General features: G+C 51.7%; 1 protein-coding gene across 1 annotated transcript; it reads left to right on the plus strand.

Annotated features, from left to right (window-relative positions):
* The first annotated feature begins 1,761 nt into the window (after window positions 1-1,761).
* TAB1 (TGF-beta activated kinase 1 (MAP3K7) binding protein 1) lies at window positions 1,762-10,529 on the plus strand. The gene is made up of 11 exons (XM_063154567.1): window positions 1,762-1,822; window positions 2,586-2,722; window positions 2,914-3,067; window positions 3,679-3,765; window positions 4,320-4,458; window positions 4,925-5,038; window positions 7,425-7,536; window positions 7,643-7,787; window positions 8,168-8,390; window positions 8,679-8,835; window positions 9,849-10,529. Exons 1-11 carry the CDS (start codon window positions 1,790-1,792, stop codon window positions 10,054-10,056), a joined length of 1,509 nt encoding a protein of 502 aa, XP_063010637.1. The 5' UTR covers window positions 1,762-1,789; the 3' UTR covers window positions 10,057-10,529.
* Window positions 10,530-11,535: the final 1,006 nt, after the last annotated feature.

The following is an 11,535-nucleotide window of genomic DNA, read 5'->3' on the forward strand; positions in this document are numbered from 1 at the left end:
ATCCTGGTTGAATATCTGTATATTTGTGAGCCTTGCATGAAGGAGAAGGATCTGTAATCTCTGTATATTTTGAAGAAAGAAATGTAACAAAACAATAGACAGAGGATTTACAGGAAAGGAAGCTGGAATCCTCTGGCAGAAAAACCCTGCAGCAAAAGCCATCATTCCATAGAATGAGGTTAATTAACTGGCAATTATTTCTGAAGTGCATCTGAATCGAATACATCTGCCACAAAGATGTCATTATGAGTGTATCAAGCCACTGCTGGAAGTCAAGACTATTTAACACTCCCACCCTCACCACAACTGTGCTGCTGCCCATGACTGAAACTGCACATCTCTCATGTTGGAGCCCCTGCAGCCACAATACACACAGGGAAACACACAGGGCTCTTCCTGAAGCCTTGCTGCCACAGCCTGACTGCTGGCCATCACACACATTAAAATACACCATTCATGCTCCCGGAGGGCTCTTCTGCTGACTTATAATATTGAGGAAGCAGTGAGATTGAATTTTGTGTCTTCCTTCCTCCCCAGCTGAGCTGATTCAATGGAAACAGCCTAGGTCTGCCAATAAAGGATCTCAAATAAGAGCAAAATCAGTGCTCTCTGATTTTGTCTGCATTGCTCAAGCAGGCACACAAGTGATTTTACTGTTGTCCCTGACTCGAGACTAGCAAGAACTGCTCCAAACAGCGGTGAGGATTGAGAACCACTTGTCATTTGTCCTAGACACCTTCTGACTGCTTCCCTGAGGACATGGTCCAACTACATCCTTGTTATGGCCTGCAAAAGAGAGAGGGACAGGGCAGGACACAGACTGCAAGCTGAGATACATGGATGCCATGCATGTGGTGCCTATGGAACAGGGTGCAGCTGAGAGCTGGTACCTGGGCTGAGTCTTCCCTCGAGGTTGCTTGGAACATGATGCACTACCAAGGAACCTACTTCAACACCAGGCTACCTCAGGGCTCTCTGGCACTCGGGGTGACCCCATTTCACAGGATCCAGGATTCACAGTACCAATGGCACCTCGAGGACTGCGTTCTGTTTTGGGTCCCTCACTTTAAAAAGCACACTGAGATGCTGGAGCAGGTCCAGTGAAAACACATCCTATGTGGAACAGCTAAGGGAGCTGGGTTTTTTTAGTCTAAGGAGGCTAAAAAGAGCCCTCATTGCTCTCTACAATATATGAAAAGAGGTTATAGTGAGGTCGGGGCTGGTCTCTTCTACTGTGCCTGCATTGATAGAACTAGAGGAAATGGTCTTAAGCTGAGACGGGAGATTTTTCCCCCCACTGTTATGGTGGTCAGGCATTGAAACAAGCTGCCGACAGAGGTGATGGGGGTGTTCCCATCCCTGGGGGTGTTCATCTGCAGCATCTGCATCTGGCGCTGCGTGATGTGTCTTAGGGCTTACAGTGGCAATGCTGGGCGGATAAGCGGACTGGACGATCTCACACGTCCCTTCCAACCCTGATGATCCCATGATTACATGATCCTCACAACCCTGCTCCTCTTTCCTCCTCCTCGACACACACACGCGCTGGCGGTGGCGGCCAACAGGTGCTTCTTTCTCACACACCTGAAGGCCACAGGTAGGAAACGGAGACACCAGCACTCCGCACAAGGACGGTGTAGGGCCAGGCACGCTTCCAGGCGTTCCGGTTCCGCGGCTGTGGCCCGGGCCCTGCCCGGCGCCGCCTGGCGCGGGGGCGGGGCCTGAGCGGGCCGAGCTGTGGCGGCGGAGGGCGGGCGGGAGGGAGGGAGGCGGCCGCTCCCGCTGCAAGATGGCGGCGCAGAGGAGGAGTCTGCTGCAGAGTGTGAGTGGCATCTTCCCCCCCTCCGAGCACACGCACCCCCCAGGTGGGTGCGAGGGAGTCCCCGGGCCTCCTCCTCACCCGCCCCCCGCGCTGCCGTGTGGGAAGGGGGAGGTTCCCCCGCCGCGAGCGGTGGGTGGCTGCTCTCCCGCCCCCTGTGCCGCCTCAGGGCAGGGGCCGCACTGCGGGGTCCCGCCGTGGCCAGCGGCCCGCACGCTGCCGGACCGGCCGCTCTGCAGCGCACGGTGGGCCACAGGTGGCGGGGGGGCCGTGCCGGTGCTGCGGGCTTCGGGGTGCCCGCTGTGCGAGGGGGCAGCTGGTGCCTGCAGGCCTGGCTGGAGATGGCGGCCCCAGGGATGTGTCTCTCATTGCTGGCTGCAGCATCAGGCCCCAGTCCCTTGCCCTGGTTGAGTAGTCCTGGGGGAATCCAGAGCTTTCCCTGCACTCCCGTGGCAGGGTGCATGAGGATCTGATTCACCATAGCTAAGCTAGTGCTGTGCTGTATGGAGTGCAAAACTTGCAATTTCGCATCTGGTTTCTTGTTAACAAGAGCCGGAGTACAGCCAGAGCTCAGCCTCAGCAGGAAGGGACACTTGGAAAGTGGTACTGTTCTTCAGGGCAAAATGTGGAGTTATTGGCTGTGTATTAGTTAGCAAAGGGAGAAGGGTTGAGAAGAGGGTGGGGGTGGACTGGTGATCTGTACTGCACCATGATCTTCACTTCAGTCTTCTTGGGGTTTACATGGTCTCTTTCCTCTTCCTGCCAGGAACAGCAGCCCAGTTGGACAGATGACTTACCATCCTGCCATCTCTCTGGGGTGGGCTCAGCTCCAAACCGTTCCTACAGTGCAGATGGCAAGGGGACAGAGGGTCACCCCTTGGAAGATAACTGGTTAAAATTCAGGTAAGTGGGTTGCACCTGGGACACTGACTCCTGCTGACACAAGTGCACGTGGAAGAGGTATTTAGTTTGTCACACAGGATGCGGAAGAAGAGGGTGGGGCCTGAGCACGCAAGAGGTGTCTACAGGAACTTGCTACTTATATCTATGTCTTACAGAGATCTGTGACCTCTTTGCTTCTGCCCTCTTGGCAGGAGTGAGAACAACTGCTACCTCTATGGTGTCTTCAATGGCTATGATGGCAACCGAGTCACCAACTTCGTGGGTCAGAGGCTCTCTGCAGAACTGCTGCTGGGCCAGCTCCACGCAGACCACAGCGATGCTGACGTGCGTCGAGTTCTGCTGCAGGTAAAGAAGCTTTGAGTGGGAGCAGCTCCTTCTTCTTGCATTACCCACCTCCTCTTTGCCATCAGGGGAACAGCATCTGGTTTCTGTGGGGGTTGGAAACATCTGGTGGTTGCAGTTGCACTCATCCTGAGCATCTGTAGTGCTTTGTTTCACTCCTGCCTCATCCCATCTGTCCCCTGGCTCCGTCAGCACAGTGCTGAGAGCTCTCCAGGAAGCTGCAGCCAGCCTTCCCTGGACGTGTAGGAACAAGTCAGCCTGGGAAGGAGATGACAGTGAGTGAAGGGGAGAAGTTAATGTGTGGGGAGATGGATTTGTGAGTGTGCTTTCTTGAGTGACAGGATCAACACACAAGATCAGATAGGTCTCTGACATTGCTGTGAATGTAATTTTTATGGTGTTGTCTTCTGTTTTGAGTTGTTGCAGATTGTTTTTACAAGCTGTTAACTGGTTGTGCTGAAACAATTGTTTCAATGTGCTGTAGTGGTCCTTGAAAGTCTGTAGGTACAGTGATCATCCACTCTTATGAGCTGGTCTTAGAGAGGTGAGGATGAGTACCCCAAAGTCTGTAGGCATCAAATAAGTGCTTTGTTTCTCTTTATGGTCTTTTTTAGGCTTTTGATGTGGTGGAAAGAAGTTTCCTGGAGTCCATTGATGATGCCTTAGCAGAGAAGGCCAGCCTGCAGTCTCAGCTACCAGAGGTAATGTGACCTTAAGAGCAGAGCTTGCTGGAGGTCCCACATTCCAGCTTGCTGGGTGAGGTTTGGGCACATTAGTCAGTTTGATCCAAGGGAGGCTGTAAGTGAAAGTTACTTCTCCATGGTTCTCTTCTGGAAGCTTGCATGAGGAGCAGCAAGTGCCTTGGTCCATTTCCCGGAGTTCCCACTGTTGGTACTGGCACTGCTCAGACCTGACATTGTTCACCTGAGTAAGGAGCTGGGTGTATCACAGAGAGGAGTGCAGCCTCTGCATGTGGCTCTTCCAGGACAAAGCCATGCAGATGAGAGGAAAGGCCTCACATTTGCATGGCATCTGGGCAAGTATGGGCTTCAAGTGTACTGGACTGTCCTCTCCAGAATTATATCAAAGCTGTGTCATTCGATAGGATTGAACAGAAAATGTTATGTCTTGTACAGGTATGACACAAGGCCAAGACATGTCAAGATGAGTCCCCTCTCCGCAGAATTTTTATTCCAGCTGTGATTTCTGTGTTGTGGACTGTGTGTTTAAGCTTCCCCCTCATTTTGGCTTCCAGGGTGTCCCTCACCACCAGCTCCCTCCTCAGTACCAGAAGATTGTGGAGAGGTTGAAGGTTGTAGAGCAGGAGATCTCTGGAGGAGCCATGGCTATTGTGGCTGTCGTTCTCAACAACAAACTCTACATCGCCAATGTGGGTGAGTTGGTTTTTGTCAGTGGCTCAGTCTCAGCATTCCTGAGGATGCCAGGGGCTCCAGGGAGACATTTGAATGTGGGGCACAGTTTCTTTGGTGTGTGGCCAAGCAGCAGTATGCTTGCTGCTTGCACAAGCACTTGAAATCAGCCTGACTCTTCATCCCTGCAGATGTTGGTGCGTGTGGCCAAAGAGCAGAGGGAAAGCGGGTTGGGAGGAGGAGTGCAAGTTCACTGTGAAATAGAGAACCTTCCTGGGAGGTAGCAGCTCAGGTCTGGATGGAGAGCTGCCTAGCCGGCCCTTACTATGCTGCTAGCAAGGCTGCTTTTTGGAGATCGTGATGAGACAGTACATGAGCCTTTCTCTTCTTTTCTGTCTTTATTCCTGTCTCTGCTCCTTTTCCCTTTGGATGTGTTGTCCCTGTTAACAGCAGAGCTATCTGGTGCCTGATCTCGCTGCTCCCACTGCAGGTACCAATCGGGCACTCCTGTGCAAGTCCACGGTGGATGGGCTGCAGGTGACTCAGCTCAACGTGGACCACACGACGGAGAATGAAGATGAGCTCTTTCGCTTCTCTCAGCTGGGTGAGTGTTTGGGTGTCATGTTCTTAGCTGAGAACATCGCATGACGGGGGCAACAAGACGGACTCAAGCCACAGGAACAATAAATAACCACAAAAAGAAGCTTACTATGTTTTCAGGTGACAAGGTCAGGGCCTTCTTTTTGGGCCTTTTAGCCATTCTGCGGCTACAGGGTGAGCAAGCTCATCTCACTGACCCAGCAGAAAACTACGCTTTTGTTTCAAGTTTTGAGTGTTAGTTTTGTGTCCAGCTGCCAGAGTGGCATTGATCTGCCCTCCAGCTGTTGCTGCAGTCGATAGGAAGGCAGGAGTGGAAGCACAGAGCCAGAGGGTAGGAGTGAAGCACACAAAGTATGATGGCTCCTGTGGAGGCAAACCACAGTTTATGCTGCTTTAAGTTCTGTGTTATGCCTCACCCTCAGGATGGTACATTTCAATTTGCCTTTGTACAAGCTGCTGCTGAAAAAAAGCAGCTTCACTTCAGACAGAGCCAGGCCAAGCACTGGCATTTACTTCTCTCACATCAATAACTACGGAACTCTTAATGCTGACATGTTGCTTTAGGCAATTTCTCTTTTCCTTTACAGTGTTTGACATGTTTGCTTTCTTGGTCTAGAGCTAACCCAGACCACTTGTGTGATTGCCAGTACCAAATTCTTCTTATTGAGATACTTGGGTCGTGTACTTTTATTTAGGCAGATCTAAGGTGGCATTCTTCATTAGATTCACCTGGCAGATATGTTCTTATTGGGTGAGGCTCCTGACGTGGTAATTTCTGCTACTAGGTCTTTTATTCTATTTCTCTTTCATTCCCATTCTACTCCTGCACTAGGGATATGTGCTGTGAAATGGAACACTAAATACAAGAATCCAGGGAAAGAGACTTTTTGAGTGTTTTTAGTGCCAAAAATGCAGAACTTATCTGCAGTCCATAGGAGAACAGGGATCTGCTAGATGTACCAACCTTAACGTGGTGCAGCACTGGTGCTCCTGCCTACAGTCCCAGCAGAAGGAAGATCCTGTGGAACAAGACAGTGTGCACAGGCTGTTCAGGGGCCCAAGGGAGGTTGCTTTTGGGCTAGGTTGAAGCACAGTGATAAGAGGTAGCATTTGTCATGATGGTGCCTGTCTTGGGGGAGGGGTGGGAGAGGTCTTGTGATGTTGTGATTCTTCAGCTGGCACATGCCAGCTTGTTCAGTACCCTGGGAGAGTTGCTGTGATTTAGACATGACTTCTCTTGGTATCCTGTGAGCCTCCCTGTGTGTGTGTCTGTCAGTGGCATGTACCTCCCTGCCAGGAGCTGGCAAATGAGCCAGGCCATGTTGATGAGTCAGCTGTGGTCTGCAGCAGATGGAGGACTTGTGTCTTACTGCTGGGGTAGGTGTGGAGCCATCTGTGCAGCAAGGCTTGGTTTGACTCAAAGGGGGAGTTTCAGCTGGACCCCTGCCTTCCCCTTGTACTTCCCCCAGTCATCCCTAGATTAAATCTCAGTGTCTTCTGGCTGATAGCTCTAGGTATGAGGAAAGGGGGGTTGCTAGAACAGAACAGGTAAGTGGATTATCTCTGCTACGAGTCCTGCCTCAAACAGCAGCAGCACTCAGATGGTCCCTGTTAGAACTTTTTTCAAGGTGGGATAATTTCCTAGGCCCTGTATCACCATAAATTTATTTATAGAAATACTTGCTTGATCATTGTTATTTTAGGAGTAGCCACGTCAATTTGAGCACTTGAGCAAATTCAGTGCCTCTTGTAGACAGCTCTCCTTTTCTGGGAATCACAGCATGGGTAAGGTTGGAAGGGACCACAGTGGATCATCTGGTCCAAGTTCCTGCTCAAGGAGGGTCATCCCTGAGCATATTGTACAGGTTCTTCAATATCTCCAGTGAGGGAGACTCCTCAGTCTCTCTCTTTAGTCTCATGTGTTAGTGGAATTGCCATGTGGAGCTTAGGAGCAGGGGTCAGTTACAGCTGGAAGAAAAAGCAGGATCCTTCACGATTGTTGTTCCTGCCTTCTCCTCCCATCACACAGTCCAGAGCTGGCAGGTGCAGGTGCTCCCCTGCCTTTTCAGCAAATGCCCGTGCAGCCAGGCCAGCTGCTGCTGGTGCCTTTGGACCAGGATGTGGACTTTGTCTCAGGGCCAGCTGTTGCATTCAGATTATGCCTGTTTTGCTGTGTGTGTCTCCCTCCTTCTCTCTTCTTCCCAGCTGGGAACTAAGGAGAAGGTGTCCCTTCAAACACAGTTACTCCTTTGCTCCAGTTAGCTCCTGATGATTCTTCAGTGTCTCGTTTTGTCTTACAGTTCTGTGTAACTGTGCATATTTCTTTTCTCAGAGGAAGTTCTGCAAGTTTCACAAAGTTAATGAAGCATTTTTGGTTTTCAATCTGACAGGCTTGGATGCAGGGAAAATAAAACAAGTGGGAACTATTCGTGGGCAGGAAAGCACTCGGCGCATTGGAGATTACAAAGTCAAGTACGGCTATACCGATATTGAACTGCTCAGGTCAGAAAAACTCAACTGTGGGCTTTCAAGCCCTCCTTTTCTTCATGATCACTCCCTTCTCAGCTCCTATGTCACCATTAAATGCCAAATTACTGTCTCCTTCCAGTGCTGCTAAATCTAAGCCCATCATAGCAGAGCCTGAAATCCACGGAGGGCACTCGCTGGATGGGGTGACGGGCTTCTTGGTGCTCATGTCCGAAGGGCTCTACAAAGCACTGGAGGCAGCCCATGGGCCTGGGCAGGCCAACCAGGTGAGCCTGCTCACAAGGGAAACATTCCTGTGGATACTGACTCACTCCAGTGGTGTCAGCTGCTCTCATACAGGCTGTCCTCCTCATCTGTGCTGTCACTGTTGGACAGGCTGAATGCCTGTGCCACCCCATTCCAGTCTAATAATGTGGGAGTTGCTTTGCCAAGCCCATTCCTCTTGGCAGCTGCCTGTCCCTTAGGAGTAGCTCATTAAAGGGAGTGGGATGACTCAAGGCACAAAGGCACATTATCAGCAGGTAAACATCACAGTCAGATGAGTTGCCATAAAAACTCTTAGATCGGATGGCAGGAAAAGGTTTCCTCCAAAATCTCCTAGAAATCTTTCCTTTGGTGATTTTTTTTTTCCCCCTTCTCTGCTCAGGAAATTGCAGCCATGATAGCCACAGAGTTTGCCAAGCAGACGTCGCTGGATGCTGTGGCACAGGCAGTGGTGGACCGGGTGAAGCGCATTCACTGTGACACTTTCGCCAGTGGTGGGGAGCGGTCCAAGTTCTGTCCCCGTCACGAAGACATGACGCTGCTTGTGAGGAATTTTGGGTACCCCCTGGGTGAGATGAGCCAGCCCACGCTGACACCAACGCAAGGTGTGTTGGGGAGAGGATGAAACAAAATGGGGTGAGGAAGATAAGATCTCTTGATTGATCCAGCCCTCACCTCACGCTGGGAGAGGAGCTAGTTGGTGTAGGAGGAGTTTTCTTATTAAAACAAGATTATTGGCTTTGGAGTTGTGGAGTCTGTGACAATCTGACAGGATACAGTACAGCATCAAGGGCACTTTGATACAAATTCTTGGGTTTTTTTGCTGCTGTGCTGCACCTGTAGTTGGTCATGTCTGAACTGCATTTTATAGCTTCTGTTTTTTCCCTTCTTAGGAGGCCGTGTCTACCCAGTCTCTGTGCCATATTCCAGCTCCCAAAGCACAAGCAAGACAAGTGTCACGCTGTCTCTTGTCATGCCTTCTCAAGGCCAGATGGTCAATGGTGCTCACAGCAGCTCAACTCTGGACGAAGCCACTCCCACCCTCACTAAGTAAAGTCCTGCTCTCTCGCTACCCAGTTTTCCCTGCACCTCACACTGCATAAAGTGGTTGAAAGGCAGAGACAGCTGTCAGTTACCTGTCAGTCAGTCAGTCCCTTATCTGGAGTGTGCTCCCCCCACTACAGCACTGACAGCCAACATAACGTGTTAGCTGGAAAGCGATTGCGTGAGGAGTGGGAATGAGTGAAGCAACAGCTCTGAAGCCAGCTCTGGCAACATGCCCTGGGAGCAGCATCTGCTGCTGTTCATGGAGGGCATTCTGGCAGGGAGCAGCCCTTCTCTTTGGACCTCGTGTGCCAAGTGTGTTGGGTGCTGTGCACAGAGGGAGTGTGGGTGCCCTTCATTGCAGCAAGGAAGAGGGATTATGCAGGTCACCTGTAAGGCTCTTGGAGAGGCTGCATTGCTGAAGCTGATTTGCTTACAGGCACTGCCTAGGATAAAAAAAGGTGGATAAAGGTTAGAACTGGGTCCCCTTTGGATCCAGTCTGCAGGGTCATACTAGTTAGTGGCTGTGGTTTAGGCTGAGCCCTTGGCACAGCATGGTGTGTACACGCTGCTCAGTGAAGAAGCGCTGTGGGTATTGTGCTCTGTAGCTCCAGAAACAATGAGGCTGACGCACTGGAGCTGCCTTGGCTGCAGCACAGGTCATGCAAGAATAGCTTTCCTCGCTGCCAGACTCTTCCCGTAAAGCTCATACTGTTCTGGGTATGGGGAGGCCAGCGGAGTGCATGCCTGGTTTTTCTGCTTCCTCTCTCTTCCTCAGATGCCTGGTTGTACTTAAGGCCTTCCAGTTAATGTGAATCAGATTCCTTTGATGTTTGTCAATTCCAATCAGTTCTTAACACTTTGAGTGCTCTCATAGAGCAAGTGACTGTAACTTTTTACCTGTCTGCTAGGACAGCTTGATCTGTGGAGAAACTGGTGCTTGTTCTGGTGCTTTTCTTGCCAGTGCATCAGGTGGAGTAGAATAAAGATGTTTATGTTCTCTCTTTGTGCCCCCTTAGCCAAAGCCCAACGGTGACGCTGCAGTCGACCAACACTCACACGCAGAGCAGCAGCTCGAGTTCGGACGGAGGTCTGTTCCGCTCCCGCCCCGCCCACTCGCTGCAGCCCGACGAGGATGGCCGTGTGGAGCCCTACGTGGATTTCGCAGAGTTTTACCGGCTCTGGAACATGGACCATGGCGAGCAGGGAGCACTGACTGTGTCCTAACTTGTGTCTGCCTCCTGCAGACACCCTGTGCTCCTCTGTGTGAGCAGAGACTGAGGCAAGGGTCAGTGTTCCACTGAGGGCTGCCTGCCTTTTGCCCACAGCTAACTCCTGTCCAGGATGTGCTGCACACTGAGCAGGGGATCTTGTGCACTACACACGTGTTGCCTGTGCCCTGCTCCCAAACCTGCCCAGCCCTGGGAAGCCCTGTGAATAGGGGAAAGGGTTTTGAATGCAGCCCTCACTGCAGGTTTTAGCAAATAAAGGTGTGGAGAGGGCTCCTTGTGGATGCTGCAGGAGCCGGGCCCGTGCCAAGGCTGCGTGTGTGCGCGTGTGTAGGTGTACACGTGTGTGCCTGCGTGTGTGTGTGTGTGCTGTCATAATGTTTCCACAACTCAATTCATAATGCTGTGATTCCAGTGTTCAACTCCATAGAAGATACCTCTATTTTGCAGAATAAATAACTTATAGCTACAGTCATTGGCACCCGTGTGGCTTGCTCTCTTCCTTATAATGTCGTGTGTGGGTGTGACAGCTCCTCCTGGTGAAACCTTCTGTTCCTCCTGAACTGAGGCTTGCACCTTGCAGGAGGGAAGCTTCTGCTGAAAAAGTGGCCTGAAGCCTTGCAGGTGACTTAAAGGCATAAGCTCTTTGTTTACTTACTTGCTGAGCTTTGGCACTGAATTATGGCTTAGAGTCAAACCATAAATACGGGTTATTGTTTTTTGTAGGTAAAATGCATGTTTTTCCCCTTAAACTAGGCCATCTGGAAAGGTGTAGAGGGCAGGTGGAGTTTGTAATGAAGTTTCCCTGTACAGGCAGCTGGTGGTGCACAGCTGGAGGTCACAGCTCTCGTGGTGCCTGGAAGATGCAGATGGGCAGCCTCGTGTCGGAGCGGGGAGCTGTGCAGCGAGAGGAGGGTCCTGCTGCCTGCACTGCCGTCAGCCCGGCCTGGCCCTGCCGGCCGGGGCGTCGGGATCACGGCAATCCTCCTCTTCAGTTCAGATTTCTGACGGCAGGCGGCAAGCGAGGCTCTTCCCTCCCGCCTCCAGCCGTCCCCTCGAGCCTCCCAGCTCCCTGCAAACCCGGAGGCCTGGCGGCTGACCCGCGGCACCTGGTACCTCTGGGGCACTGCGGTGAGGCACCAGGCAAAGCCAGGAGAGGGCTAGAGGGGATCAGAGGAGAAGGGGCAAGAGGCAGAACTGGCCGGGGCTCTTCCCTGCGTTTATATTTGCATCCAGCCTTGTCACTTTAGGAAGAAGTGGAATGAGAGGGGATTAGGATGATGCAGCACGGGATGCTGTCATTAAGGCCAGTGTGTAGCCAAGCCCTGAGGTGTGGTGTGCAGGTTTGAGGCACTTGTGGCATGCCAGCCTGGAGAGTAGGAGAGGAGGATTTATCCCTTTGGATAAATTAAGCAGCACTGAGTGCCCCGAGGCAAGACCCGAGCTCACTGAGAAACATGTGGGCAGGATCAGAGCG

The sequence above is a fragment of the Melospiza melodia genome, chromosome 4 (genome assembly GCF_035770615.1).
Source record: "Melospiza melodia melodia isolate bMelMel2 chromosome 4, bMelMel2.pri, whole genome shotgun sequence".
In the NCBI taxonomy this organism is placed as follows: Eukaryota; Metazoa; Chordata; class Aves; order Passeriformes; family Passerellidae; genus Melospiza; species Melospiza melodia.

Bases quoted from the DNA above. Each gene is read 5' to 3' on its own strand.
- TAB1 (XM_063154567.1), top strand. From the start codon at position 1,790: ATGGCGGCGCAGAGGAGGAGTCTGCTGCAGAGT. The intron at 3,068-3,678 runs GTAAAGAAGCTT...GGTCTTTTTTAG, and splicing joins TGCGTCGAGTTCTGCTGCAG to GCTTTTGATGTGGTGGAAAG. The intron at 4,459-4,924 runs GTGAGTTGGTTT...CTCCCACTGCAG, and splicing joins ACTCTACATCGCCAATGTGG to GTACCAATCGGGCACTCCTG.